Source organism: Gadus morhua, chromosome 19 (assembly GCF_902167405.1).
Source record: "Gadus morhua chromosome 19, gadMor3.0, whole genome shotgun sequence".
NCBI classification, from domain to species: Eukaryota; Metazoa; Chordata; class Actinopteri; order Gadiformes; family Gadidae; genus Gadus; species Gadus morhua.
The window spans coordinates 11005530-11018029 of NC_044066.1; the positions used below are offsets into that span (position 1 = coordinate 11005530).

Sequence of the window (12500 nt, forward strand, 5' to 3'; positions counted from 1 at the left end):
CGTTTTGTCCGTAAACACGTCTGCTACTCTAGTGCATGCCCCCCCACCCCCAAAGTGCTCTCCCCCACCCCTCTATAGTGCACACGTCCCCACCTCCATACATACCTCTGTATACTCCACTCTCTAGAACCGGGTTTGTTGGTATAACCAGTCTTCCCCATACCATTGGTTATAAGCATTATGAGCAAGGTTTTTTCACTGCATGCGGTTCCTCCCTTCTGTCTGTCTCAGTCCAAGACCTCGCATCCTCCTCCTCCTCCTTCTCCCCCTCCTGTGACGATTCCAATGGATACCATAACCCCGCCTCCACACTCAGACAGCGCCCCCGTCACCCCTTCGACCCCATCCCCAACCCCCCCTTAACAGTGAGTACGTTTGATGTGGTGACGCTCTGTACCCCAGTCATCTTGTCTCTGCACACCAGAGTCCTCTTGGGATGTTCTTATTTATGTTAAAGGGACAGAAATGATATGGAATAGGTTGCTTGTAGATTTGTATAGATGATGATATGCACACCATGAATTATTACTCCTTCCTATATCAACAACAAATGATTGAATAAAACATTTAATGGGTTAGCAGTCCAGTGCAAATACTAAAGAGCTAGCCTTGCTACTCTCACAATGGCTGCTGCCTATGCGCTAAGAAAATGTGATCATGTCATCAGCACCGAGATTTTACTTTGTCTTTTCTCTGTGTGTGTGTGTGTTTGCCTCTGTGTGATCGTTTTGTGCTTTGGGTGTGCTTTTGTGTTTTTGTGTATTTTCTTCTTCTTGTCACCAGGGAGTGAGCCCTTACACGGCCGTGCTGACCACCACTCCGGACTCCGACCACAGGTACTGTGTGTTGGAGCTCCGCGTGCCCTACAGCCACATCCTGTCTGTCCCCGTAGACACTGCTCTGGCATGGGACGCAACCACTGCACCCAAACACCATGCACCTGTTAGTTAGAGAGGGGGAGAGAGAGAGAGAGAGAGAGAGAGAGAGAGAGAGAGAGAGAGAGAGAGAGAGGGGGGGGGGGCGAGAGAGAGAGAGAGAGAGAGAGAGAGAGAGAGAGAGAGAGAGAGAGAGAGAGAGAGAGAGAGAGAGAGAGAGAGAGAGAGAGAGAGAGAGAGAGAACCTAAACAGCTAACTTCAGTCACACAGTGAGAGAGAAGTAGAGAGAGGGAGGGAGAAAGAGAGAGAGATGAGTGATGCCTTACTCAAATGTAGGATAAGATGATATTATGTTAATATGATATCAATATTAAAAGACATAACATTGATATTATATACAAATATTATTTGATCTATTTTATTTTGTAATCTTAATTTTATTTTTTGTTCAGTTGCCGAGGTTTTAAAATGATTACGTTCTTCTGTTTATTATATGACTTATAATACATGTCTTATTAAATAGAGCTATGATTATATAACATATGTAAATAGGAGATTGAAAAGTAACAACAGTCAGAGTGACTGCATCAAGATTATTTTCTGGAGCACAAACATAAGTTAATTCAATTGCATCTCCAGTGTCCCAATGCTGTTCATTATTATCGTATGTGAGTCTTTCAAATTTGATAGTTTATGGGAGGGAAATATGGGGAATTGTCTTGTTGTCACCGTTGGTCCCAGTGCTGTCCTCATCACAACAAACAAGTGAAGCAAAGATTTATTATCACACAACCCACAAGAACACCCTGTCACTGTTTTGTCTCGACATCCGAATGGAATTGCACCAACACTCCGGTGATTTAATGACCTTAAAAAACAGACGAGTCATGATGACGCAGCTAGATAATGTAGGCTACGTGTCACAAAGGCCTGATGATTCTAGCCAATCAGTGATCCCTTGTTCTGGAGTCCTCGACTAGGATATATTGAAATTACATTTTGGTTGTTTCTTTTAAAGTACCAGATTTCCTTTCTTCTTCAGTGTTTATTATATTTAGGATATATTGAAATTACATTTTGGTTGTTTCTTTTAAAGTACCAGATTTCCTTTCTTCTTCAGTGTTTATTATATTCACAGAATTAATTCAATATAAGAATTGAATCGATGAATCAACATATGAAAGAGTCCAGATTCCCATTTCATCTATAACCCTCGACCCGTTGAAATATAATAAATTCAGAAAATAAATATGAATATGAATATACATTACCCAATATGAATTATGAAGCAAAGATGGAGGATGGTGTGTTGCTAGTGTTTTCAGGGTCTGAAAATGGAAACGGTAAAACTTTATTTACTTTATTAAACACTAGCAGGATTTTCATTAAATATCGCCCCACTTTTTCATAACGCAAATGCCGTCCATGCCCGTAATTCTGTCTCTGCATGGCCTGCTATAAAGCAGCTATTTCCCTGCATCTACGGAGGTGGCTTCAGATTCGTAAAAAAATAATCCTTGACATACTAACACAGTGGATAATGTCCCATAATCAATCCTCCTCAGTGATCAAGTTCGGAAAGGACAGCAAGTATTATAGTTTCAAAAGCTTGTGCAAGAAGACATTCAATCCCTCTGGACCTCCACCTTCACCCCCCCCCCCCCCCCCCCCCCCCCCCCCAGCTTGCCTCCAGTGCCTACACCTTACCCCCACCCTCATCTCCACCGCCCCCACCTTCCCCTCACCCTTGTCTCCACTGCCCTCATCTCCGCCCCCCCATTCGCGTCCCCATCCCCCCCTCGCCTCCCCTCGCTTGCAGCTTGATGGACATGGGTGTGGATGCGTGAAGGGGGAGAGAAGCGGACTAGCGGGGCATGGCCCAGTGGTTCTCTCAGTATTATCACAAGGCCTTGTTTCAGTACCCCTTCCACCAGCACAGAACATTCAATTATGTTAAAGTAGGGTCAAGGGTTAGTGAAAAAGGGGCTTCACTTAAATCATTTTTTCATCTACAGGAACGTTTTACAGACCTCGTTTGTTGGCATTCCGAAAGACTTAATTTTTCCAAGTAGCCTAACCCCTGCAATCCCTCTGCATACCCCCAGGGTACTCAGACCCCCGTTAAGAGAACCACTGGTCCAACGAATGACATTCCACCATCCTCCCTCTCTCTCTCGCCCTCCTCCCCCCTTTTCTCCCCCCCTCACCAGCATCACGCTACGCTTGACGATCTGCCCCCCCTCACCCGCCCACCCCCAGGCCAACCCGGTCTACCTGACGGGGGGCGCTCCCTGGGACCCCCGACTCGTCCCACCACCACCACCACCACCGCCGCCGCCCTGCTCGGCATCACCGCCGTCGCCATGCCAACCAGCCCCCCCGCCCCAGCCCGCGCAGGTCAGCATCCGGGTGGAGACAGAGCTCCAGCGGTCGCTGCTCTCCTACCGCTACCAGCGGCCGCATAGCGGTAGCGATAGCAGTAGCGTTGGCGGTAGCCGGAGCACGGTCTCCAGGGTCACCGTCCACCCAGCTTACGACCCCCCTCGCCCCGCTCCTCCAACCGTCCACCCACCAACAGACTCCTCTGTCGCGGCGCGGGACGACACACCCACACACCCGGGGCCGCGCAGCGCATGCGGCGAAACGGTTCTGTGAGGCCATCGTGTTAAAGTCACCCTGACACAGTGACGATGTAGGCCTACACTGTACGTGCATAAACGCGCACAAAGTAATGTCCTTTGCTGTGGTTGTCTTAGTGTAGGTCACATTTCTAAAAAAATTATAATTAAGGTTATAGGCTTTTTCAATAGAAAGTGTAGTGTGTAGTATATGGACCATGAAGTCCAAAATTCAGAACCATGCATACATTATGCTACTAGAAAAATCGAATACTTGTGTTTTTTCCCCTAAATCTAACACTCAAAGAATGTGTTTTTGAACAGAAAAGAAGAAAAGAGCGATAGTAGTGTTTTATAAAGATAGGCTACTGCATAACCCATGGTCCCCCTCGGGCCTTTATAAAGAAACACCCAAATGTCTACACAATTACACACTGCATAAGTCTGCCAGCCCCAACCGTCATCTTTGCTAATCTCGTTGTGTTTGAGGATTTGTGTTGTGCTATGTTTTTATGTGTAAAACCGTATGGAGAGTTTTATGGAAAATGTTAAATGCATATGAAACATTGATGTAAATGTGGCTTAATTAATAAACTAGTTATGATAGACTTTCACTTTTGGATGTTTATTTTCCCTTTTGTGTACAAGAGGAGGTTTGGAGGGTTGGGATAAGTGGATCAGAACAAAGGTCAGAGGACAATTTAGGCCTACATATTGTCAATAGCGACTAAATCTGGTTAAAATTGAGGTTAAATAATGGAACACATCACACGCAAGCAATTGAAGACAACTAATTCTTACAATAGCAATCGGCATCCACAGATACTCTGTGAATACTTAATGTTATACAAAATATATGCTGTGAAAGTAAAACAAGTCAAGATTTCTTCATTCTGCTCATCTTTGTGTGAGTGGGAGCGTTGAGATATCATCTTGTTCCCGTTTGGGAGAAGCTAGCTAGACAAGGTGTTCTGGATTTCATATTTGGGCAGCTTTCAATAAAAAGATAAAATTGGTGCCAGTCAGTAGCCAATCTTGTTTCTGTCCCATATGACTATCTATACATATTGAGGTAATTCTACCACTGCTACTGTGACGCCTCGTTTCCACACACGTATGTTTTTCGTATCCGTGCTTCCGTAAATTTACGGAAGGAGTCGCTAGTGTTTTACGTACGGACATGAATTTATTTACGGACAAAAAATGGGGGAGCGTATGATAATGGCCGTTTTTAGGAGACCGGTACTTTGGAACATGAGGATCGACATATAGGCCTACAGCGATAAATACAAAACCAATCAGGCTTGGAAAGAGATCGGCGAGGAGTTTGGCCTGCTAGGTACTTACATGTTTTGTGAAAAACATAAAAACTTTCATACGGTATCTCCGTAAAACGACGGCGAAAGTTAAATTTTTGGAACGTATATTACGGACATACCGGACAGAAATTTTACGGAGGGGAGGAGTCTCGGAGGAAAAACGGACATTACGGAGAATCACATAGGAATTAATGGACTTTCGGTCGGAGACGGTTGGATCGCATACGAGAATGTACGTATGTGGAAACGAGGCGTGAATGTTCATGGATCATGTTGCGAGTTATATTTTAAAATAACAGACGTTGACACATATTGTTTCTTTCATACTTTTTTAATTTAAAAAAATCCATTTATTTACGCAAATTGTATAGGCCTTTTTTCTGTCTTAATGAAAATGTACATTTATCAATTTGCATAAAACATCACATATACATTAAAATAGATACATCCTCTGGGTTGGTGAAGCTGCTGCTGCCACGCTCCGTCACTCCGGGCTACACAGTTTTCAACGATAAACTCCCGTTCTCCACAAACTATTTCATAGTTTTTCCTCATACAATTCGACAATAACCGAATCAGATGTGTTAACAAATCCGTCTGGATATTTTGAATTCTACAAACATTAGGAAACAAAATGGTAGCTGTAGTAGTGACGCTAAGTAGCTAGCGGACTAGCCGTTCTTGCTACAAACAGGGCTTTTTTTGGCGGGAAAAGCCCCGCGAATTACCATCCCGGGTTTTTCCCCATGTTGCCGTTGCGTGATGTGGGCCTGTGGCTGGTGAAATAGTATTTATTAAAAAAATAAAAAGTGCCCCCCCCCCCCCCCATATGATAATTTTTTGATTTATGTTATTTCAGAGCTCCTATTCTCTAAGTATTTCACATTTGCCGTTTTGTATTCACTCTTGCGTGCGTTGGGGTCGTCTTTGTCGTGCCGTTTATTTACACGTTACCAGTCCTACCGTTAAATAACAGCTGAGCAAACGGACAACACATTTTGTACAAGTGCATCATTCATTTTCCGTCTCCGTTCTTCTGTTCCGTCTCCTCCTTCGTAAACTTCTTATTTCCCCCCTTTACGGTCCTGTCCTATCATCCAATCCTATTCCCTCAACACGGTCCCTCTCTGTCTGCAGTATAAGCTGTCGTCGTATGAAAGTACAAGAGAAGAGGATGGCTGTTTGATGGCAGAGGCAGGGACATCATGTGTAGTTATTTACATTAGCTCTGCCTGGGAGGATTCCAAGGTGGTGGAGGAGGAGGAGGAGGAGGAGGAGGAGGAGGAGGAGGAGGAGGAGGAGGAGGAGGATGAAGAGTGTCGAAGTGGGGAGTCAGGTAGTGGCTCTTGTTTCAGATAATTAGGTAGTCAGGGCTATCATATTGATACCTCATATTCACGAGTGTCCTGTGGCGACAAAGAGAGAGAGAGGGAGAGAGAGAGGGAGAGAGAGAGAGAGAGAGGCAAAGACCAGAGATGTAACTTTTGTATTATCTCATCATCTCATTACTTGATTCCCTTGTACAGCATTTCATTCCCTCTGCGTGTCTGTGTCAGCACGTCTGTTTGTCTATGTGTCTGTTTTCTGTGTCTGCCCATATGTGTGTCAGTGTGGGGGATTTGCACCAAAGTTGTGGTTAGGTTAGTTAAGAGCCAGAAGAAGTGATTCACTTGTATGCCTAGTCAGCTTATGGTTGCGTGGCATTGGGCGTATCAGATCAGAGAAAGGTGCAGTATATAACCTGAAGTTATGTACTGTATACTCAATGTCATACGGTGCACACTTTAATCCAAAGCCTCAGACACCAGTAGTGCATACTAGGGCCCGACCGATTTATCGGCCTGACGATTTAATCGGCCGATTATAGCCTTTTTGAAAATAATCGGCATCGGCGAAAAAGACGCCGATTACAACCAATTTTTTTTAAATTATTATTATTATTTTTTTTTTATAAATGTTATTGCGCTTAGTATCCTGCAGATTGCGCTCCTACTCGCCTTGCTAACTAACAACTTTAGCTGGAGTAAAAAAGAGGAGATTGAATTTTACCGTACAACATGAAAGCACGCTCGCTCAGGCAGCTGCGCGCTCACCTCACCAATGTACACAAGACGCGTTGTTTGAGCATGTTGTGCCTGTTTTTCTTTAGGTCCCAGGCCATGTTAATTTGTTATACTGTAGACTCTAACGGTGAGACCATACTGCTCAGCACGCACGTGTTAGTCACTGCTCACGAGCGCAGCACATTGGGAGTTAGTTATTTATTTTACATTTTACTCATTTTTGACTGTAAATGTATTCTAAAACACTCAAAGGTTCTGCATTCAATTCACATATTCGTCAAAAGTGTTTAAAGTATATTTAAGGTATCAAAAACTAAGTTTTATATGCTTTTTTTTTTTTTTTTAAATCGGCCGATTAAATCGTAATCGTAATTTTTCTCTGAAAATAATCGGCATCGGCACTCAAAAATCAATATCGTTCGGGCCCTAGTGCATACCTTCTTTATCAAGCCACTAACCCCTGGCGGTGTTAATCCGGTGCTATCCGTTCAGCTATACCTTCAACACTGTCATTGTGATCAGCTTACTTGGACCTGAGTGTGTGGTTAGGTTAACGAATTGGAAAAGGTAGCATTTTAACGGCACAGTCTGGCACAGCATGTGTGCCAATTGACCCGTCAGTAGGCAGCAGTGAGCTTGGCCCAGAAACACTTACGCCTCCAGTCTCATAGAGGGGGTTGTCAAACTCTGCCTCCACAGTGATGTGTCTGTAGGGGTTGGGGTAGATCAGAGGCAGCCGGAGGTTGGAGCTTGGGTACCGGCACCTGACAGGTCAGAGAAAGACATGACAGGCGAGTTATTATACTATTACTCCCGGCTCCAGCCTTCCTGCTATGTTATGGATTCAGAGGGGAGACAGCTCCGAGCCCGGGCTTCGTCCACTGGGTGGATGAAGCTTTCACATGGGGAATTTTAATAAGTATATTTCTACACTTGGCAGTCGAGAAAGTGTTGAAGCGAAGGAAAGTGTATCGCCCAGAATCTACCCGGACTTGAGCTTGTCTGATTTGTGAGACGACAAAACTATTTACTGTTTTGTTATTTATCTAATACTTTTATCTAAAGTGACTTACAGTGAATTCAGATACATGACATTTATAAGCAGGACAGGGTTAGACAGTACAGAGAGAGATCTTTAAGAAGCAGGATGGGGTTAAACAGTACAGAGACAAGTCATTAAGAAGCAGGATTGGGTTAGACAGTACAGAGAGAGGTCATTAAGGAGCAGGAAGGGGTTAGACAATACAGAGACAGGTCATTAAGGAGCAGGTAGGGGTTAGACAGTACAGAGACAGGCCGCTTTAAGACGCCTACAGGTTAGACTGCGGACATTGAGGCTCAAACCCAGTTGCCTTTTCGGCTGGGAATCGAACAGCCTGTCCACTAAACAGCCTGTCCACTAAACCGCATACCCACTAAACAGCCTCTCCACTAAACAGCTTGTCCACTAAACAGCCTATTGACTAATCAGCCTGTCCACTAAACAGCCTGTCCACTAAACAGCCTATCCACTAAACCGCATACCCCCTAAACAGCCTCTCCACTAAACAGCTTGTCCACTAAACAGCCTATTGACTAATCAGCCTGTCCACTAAACAGCCTGTCCACTAAACCGCATACCCACTAAACAGCCTCTCCACTAAACAGCTTGTCCACTAAACAGCCTATTGACTAATCAGCCTGTCCACTAAACAGCCTGTCCACTAAACCGCATACCCACTAATCAGCCTGTCCACTAAACAGCCTGTCCGCTTAACCGTCCATTTATCAGTGCGAGCTTTAAGAGATGTAAGGCGCTGCTGTTAGCTGGAGGACCGACCTGGTGATGTAGACATAAGCCCCTCCCAGCAGCGCAGACAGGAGGAGGACCAGAATGAAGACAGTGAGGGCGATGTTGCCCCCGTCCAACCGTGAACTCGCTGGAGCTTCTGCCACTACAGGATGACAGGGAACAGGCAGAGAACACTGATCACACCGTTAATGAGTTATACAACTAACAACTACAGGATGACAGGGATCAGGCAGAGAACACTGATCATAATACTGATCACACCGTTAATATGAGTTATACTAACAATACTAACCCTAACTAACAAAACTACAGCTCCTATTACCACCACCACTCCTCACACTAATGAAAGTTATTGTAGTATTCACATAAGATGCATTAATATTAGTGACACCAGTAAAAGAGATATCAACAGTGTGAAGTATTAGTATCCTTCAACAGCAAGCAACTATAAAATATGTAAAGCACTTTATAGCGTACAAAAACGGTGAAATGATTTTAACACTTTCACACTAAGACTTTCTACATTACTTGAACAATATAGTGATAAACACTATGTAGCAGAAAAATAAACACGTAAACAGATGGCATACAAATACACATATCACAAGATAGTTCAGATATAAACGCTTACAACACAAACAGTTATAAATAACACAAAATAAAACCACCACATGACTTAAATCATTACAAGCAGAGCGATGCAGGAAGAAAGATCACAGTGGAGGTGCAATGCAGGGCATTCCCATTACAGACCAGCAGGGGGACCCAGAGAGCACTGCTTAAAGGCAGCAGTAGCAGCAGCAGCAGAGTGCGCGTGCACGCGCACACACACGCGCAAACACACATGCGCACACAGAGGTCATAGCAACAGTACACACTCACCTTCCAAAGCATGGTTGCCAAGGCAGTCATGGGTGGCTGCAAGACATCACTCCATCAGTCAATTGCAATTCAAAACAGTCACCTCTCGCACTTTCTCAAAGTTGTTGATGTGGTTGTTGTTGCTGTTGCTTTGTGACCAACCCAAAAACGCAGCTCGCATGCAGAGTAGGAGGGGCAGGAGGGGGGGGGGGGGGGGGGTAATTCAATTCATATCATATCAATAAGCATGGGGGTCAGGAAATATAATTTGACAAATGTTCTTTCGACACATGCCTGAAACGTGTTATGCATGAAACAGCTAGTGGTTCATCCAGGCCACAGCGGAAACAGAACCCCCCCCTCCACGTTGATTTTTGGTCTCACCCCTGCAGAGTGGAAGTGGTCCGCTCCAAAAGGACGGCTTCCCTAGGATGCACTTGATGGCGACCTCGCCGATCAGCTCGTAACCTTGGTAACAGACAAAGGTGAGGGACTCCCCGGGCAGGTACAGCCGCTTGGACAGGATCTGGTACCCGCTGTCGGGGAGACCCGGGTTCTCACAGGAAACGGACTCCTCGGCTGTGGCAAACCACCCGGAAATGACAAGAGACAAGGTGATGACCATATTAGGAAATGACGAGGGGGAGAGAATGCCCATATAAGGGCGTCCATCTGGAGGCCGAGGCAACCAGGTGTGACAGCATCTGGCTGCTGGTTTGATGACATGACTCATGGCAGATCTCCGCCCCCTTCTCCAGGTGGCCGCCATGCATTAGCATGCTATTTACATATCAAAACACTTAGTAATCAGGGCCGCACGCCGGATCACGTAGACACACACAAACACACTGACGCATGCAGACACAGAACCCCACACAAACAGACACGCCGTCACACACACACTCACACACATCGTCACTCAAACACACACACACACACGCACACACACAAGCATACCCGCCCTCACACAGGCTGACACTCTCATACACAAACAAACACACGCCAGGGTCGGTGGGGACCGAGGGTGCCAGTCGTGGTTCCTGTGATAAATCACTAAATAAATCACACAGCCCGTCCGCGTGTAATTGGATAGGGCAAAAGCCAGTGGTTTCAGGACCAGCTCTACGTGATGGCGCAGGGCTCTACCCAGAGGGCTGTCTATACTGAAGCCTGGTGCAGTACCCGCTAAACATAAGGGGTTAAGACCACGGCCTGGCTACAGAGACATTCTGGCCCGCTGCTTGGTGGCTAAGGGTTGTTTGGTGGTTGGATTTTTGAGGATATGTCAAAAGTAGAAACTGTGCAATATTTTTGGATGCTGTTGTTGAATGTCAATCAGGTTTCTCTGGGCCGTAGCACTGCTTGTTTCTACAAAATGAATCTACCTGTCTGTTTGCAATACATAATCTTCCATATCATATAATAATGATGCCCTATGTTTGTTTTAATCATCAATATTGCAGTGGTTGTTGCTTTTATGTGTATAATAAGGGGCTTGAGTTAAGAATCAAGATTTGACGAGAGAGAGCAGAAAGAGAGATAAAAGAGAGCATGATTTTCGAACTAAACATCCACAAAATACCTCCCCTCCCTCTCTGCTCTCTCCAACCCGACGTTTCTCCACCATTTAGAAGTTTTGTATTCAAGTACTTGTGATTGACAGGCAAGATGGATTCCCCGAACAAATGAGGGGAGAAACGCCCTGATTGGTCGGAATACGCCAGGGTCTAAATGGTCTGAGGAATTTGTGACAAATTATTCTCACATAGCAATTCACTAACTAATAGCTGACGGATGGCAATAACAGTTATAACAAATGACCCATAATAGCTATTACATCTTTCCTACAGCCCCTTTAAGGGGATATATTATACCACCAGGTCTGAGTTTGATTTGCCATTACAAGCCGTTTTGAAAATGTGCAGCTTCTGACATCACAGGTGGGCGTGTCCACCTAGATGTGTGACGGATAGATGAGCAACGTTTGCTCCAGTCCACTGGGTAGGCTGGTAGACTGATCTATCCAGCACACATCTAGGTCGACACGCCCACCTGTGAGGTCAGAAGCTGCACATTTTCAAAACGGCTTGTAATGGCTAATCACACACACACCTGGTGGTATAATATGTCCCCTTTAAGGGGGCTGTAGGAAAGATTTAATAGCTATTATGGGTCATTTATTAGAACTGTTATCGCCATCCGTCAGCTATTAGCTAGTGGTATAATACATCCCCTTCATTACACCACCGCTAACCCTCCTGTCCGCCCTCTGTCTGGGCCTCCCACCCAGGGCTCTCCCCAGGCCGGAGCTCCAGTCCGACGGCCGCTACTCACAGACACAGTGGGGGAGCTTGGAGGTCCACACCGGGGTGCCTGGCTCCCGGCCGTAGCAGGTGAGCGTGGCGCCGCCCTGCAGGACGAAGCCGGGGACGCAGGTGTACTGGATGGTGGTCCCGACCAACAGCTTAGGGTCCGAGAGGGACCTGGTGGAGTGGTCCACGTGGCCCGGGTCCGAGCAGTACATGACTGACGGCAGAACGAAGGGAGGGGTGAGTGTGGATGGGTGAGACACGAAACCTATAAGGCAGTGTGAGTGTGTGTGTGTACGTGTGTGTGTGTGTGTGTGTGTGCGTGTGTGTGTGTCTTTGTCTGCATCGATGTATCTACTGTGTGTATCTACATCTGTATGTCTATGCATCTATATATGCATCCATCAATGTACTTATGTGTGTCTATGTATCCTCATCCTCATCCACTGTGTGTATCTATCTATGAATCTATTTTTGTAACCTAGCATCTACTGTGTGTATCTATTAATGTGTCCTCGCATCTGCAGTGTGTCTCTCTATGTTTCTACCACGCGTCCTCACGTCTACTGTGTGCATCGACCTGCGTATCCTTCCATCCACTGTGTGTCCCCTTCCACGTCCCTGTGGCTGTGCCCCCCACCCCACTCAACTCTTTTCGCAGA

At 45.6% G+C, this 12500-nt stretch overlaps 2 protein-coding genes across 8 annotated transcripts in view; one reads left to right on the forward strand and one right to left on the reverse strand.

The window, feature by feature from the left end:
- Positions 1-4108, forward strand: part of slc4a5b (solute carrier family 4 member 5b) — a 24178-nt gene extending 20070 nt beyond the window's left edge. For 5 of the 7 annotated variants that reach the window (XR_003974029.1, XR_003974028.1, XR_003974030.1 and 2 more), the window contains 3 exons: positions 232-365; positions 784-836; positions 3087-4108. The gene's annotated coding sequence lies outside the window, so the exon portion shown is untranslated. Of the gene's footprint in view, positions 1-231; positions 366-783; positions 1012-3086 lie in introns of those variants that run through there. The other 2 variants (XR_003974032.1, XM_030342206.1) reach the window with 2 other exon arrangements.
- Positions 4109-5131: 1023 nt separating this feature from the next.
- Positions 5132-12500, reverse strand: part of sez6l (seizure related 6 homolog (mouse)-like) — a 34909-nt gene continuing 27540 nt past the window's right edge. The window contains exons 12-18 of the mRNA XM_030342516.1: positions 12489-12500; positions 11864-12055; positions 9914-10108; positions 9551-9586; positions 8696-8810; positions 7532-7640; positions 5132-6219 (exon numbers count right to left, since the gene is read on the reverse strand). The exon at positions 12489-12500 is cut by the window's right edge and continues 183 nt beyond it. Coding sequence (XP_030198376.1) covers positions 6190-6219; positions 7532-7640; positions 8696-8810; positions 9551-9586; positions 9914-10108; positions 11864-12055; positions 12489-12500 — 689 coding nt within the window. The 3' untranslated portion in view covers positions 5132-6189. The remainder of the gene's footprint in view (positions 6220-7531; positions 7641-8695; positions 8811-9550; positions 9587-9913; positions 10109-11863; positions 12056-12488) is intronic.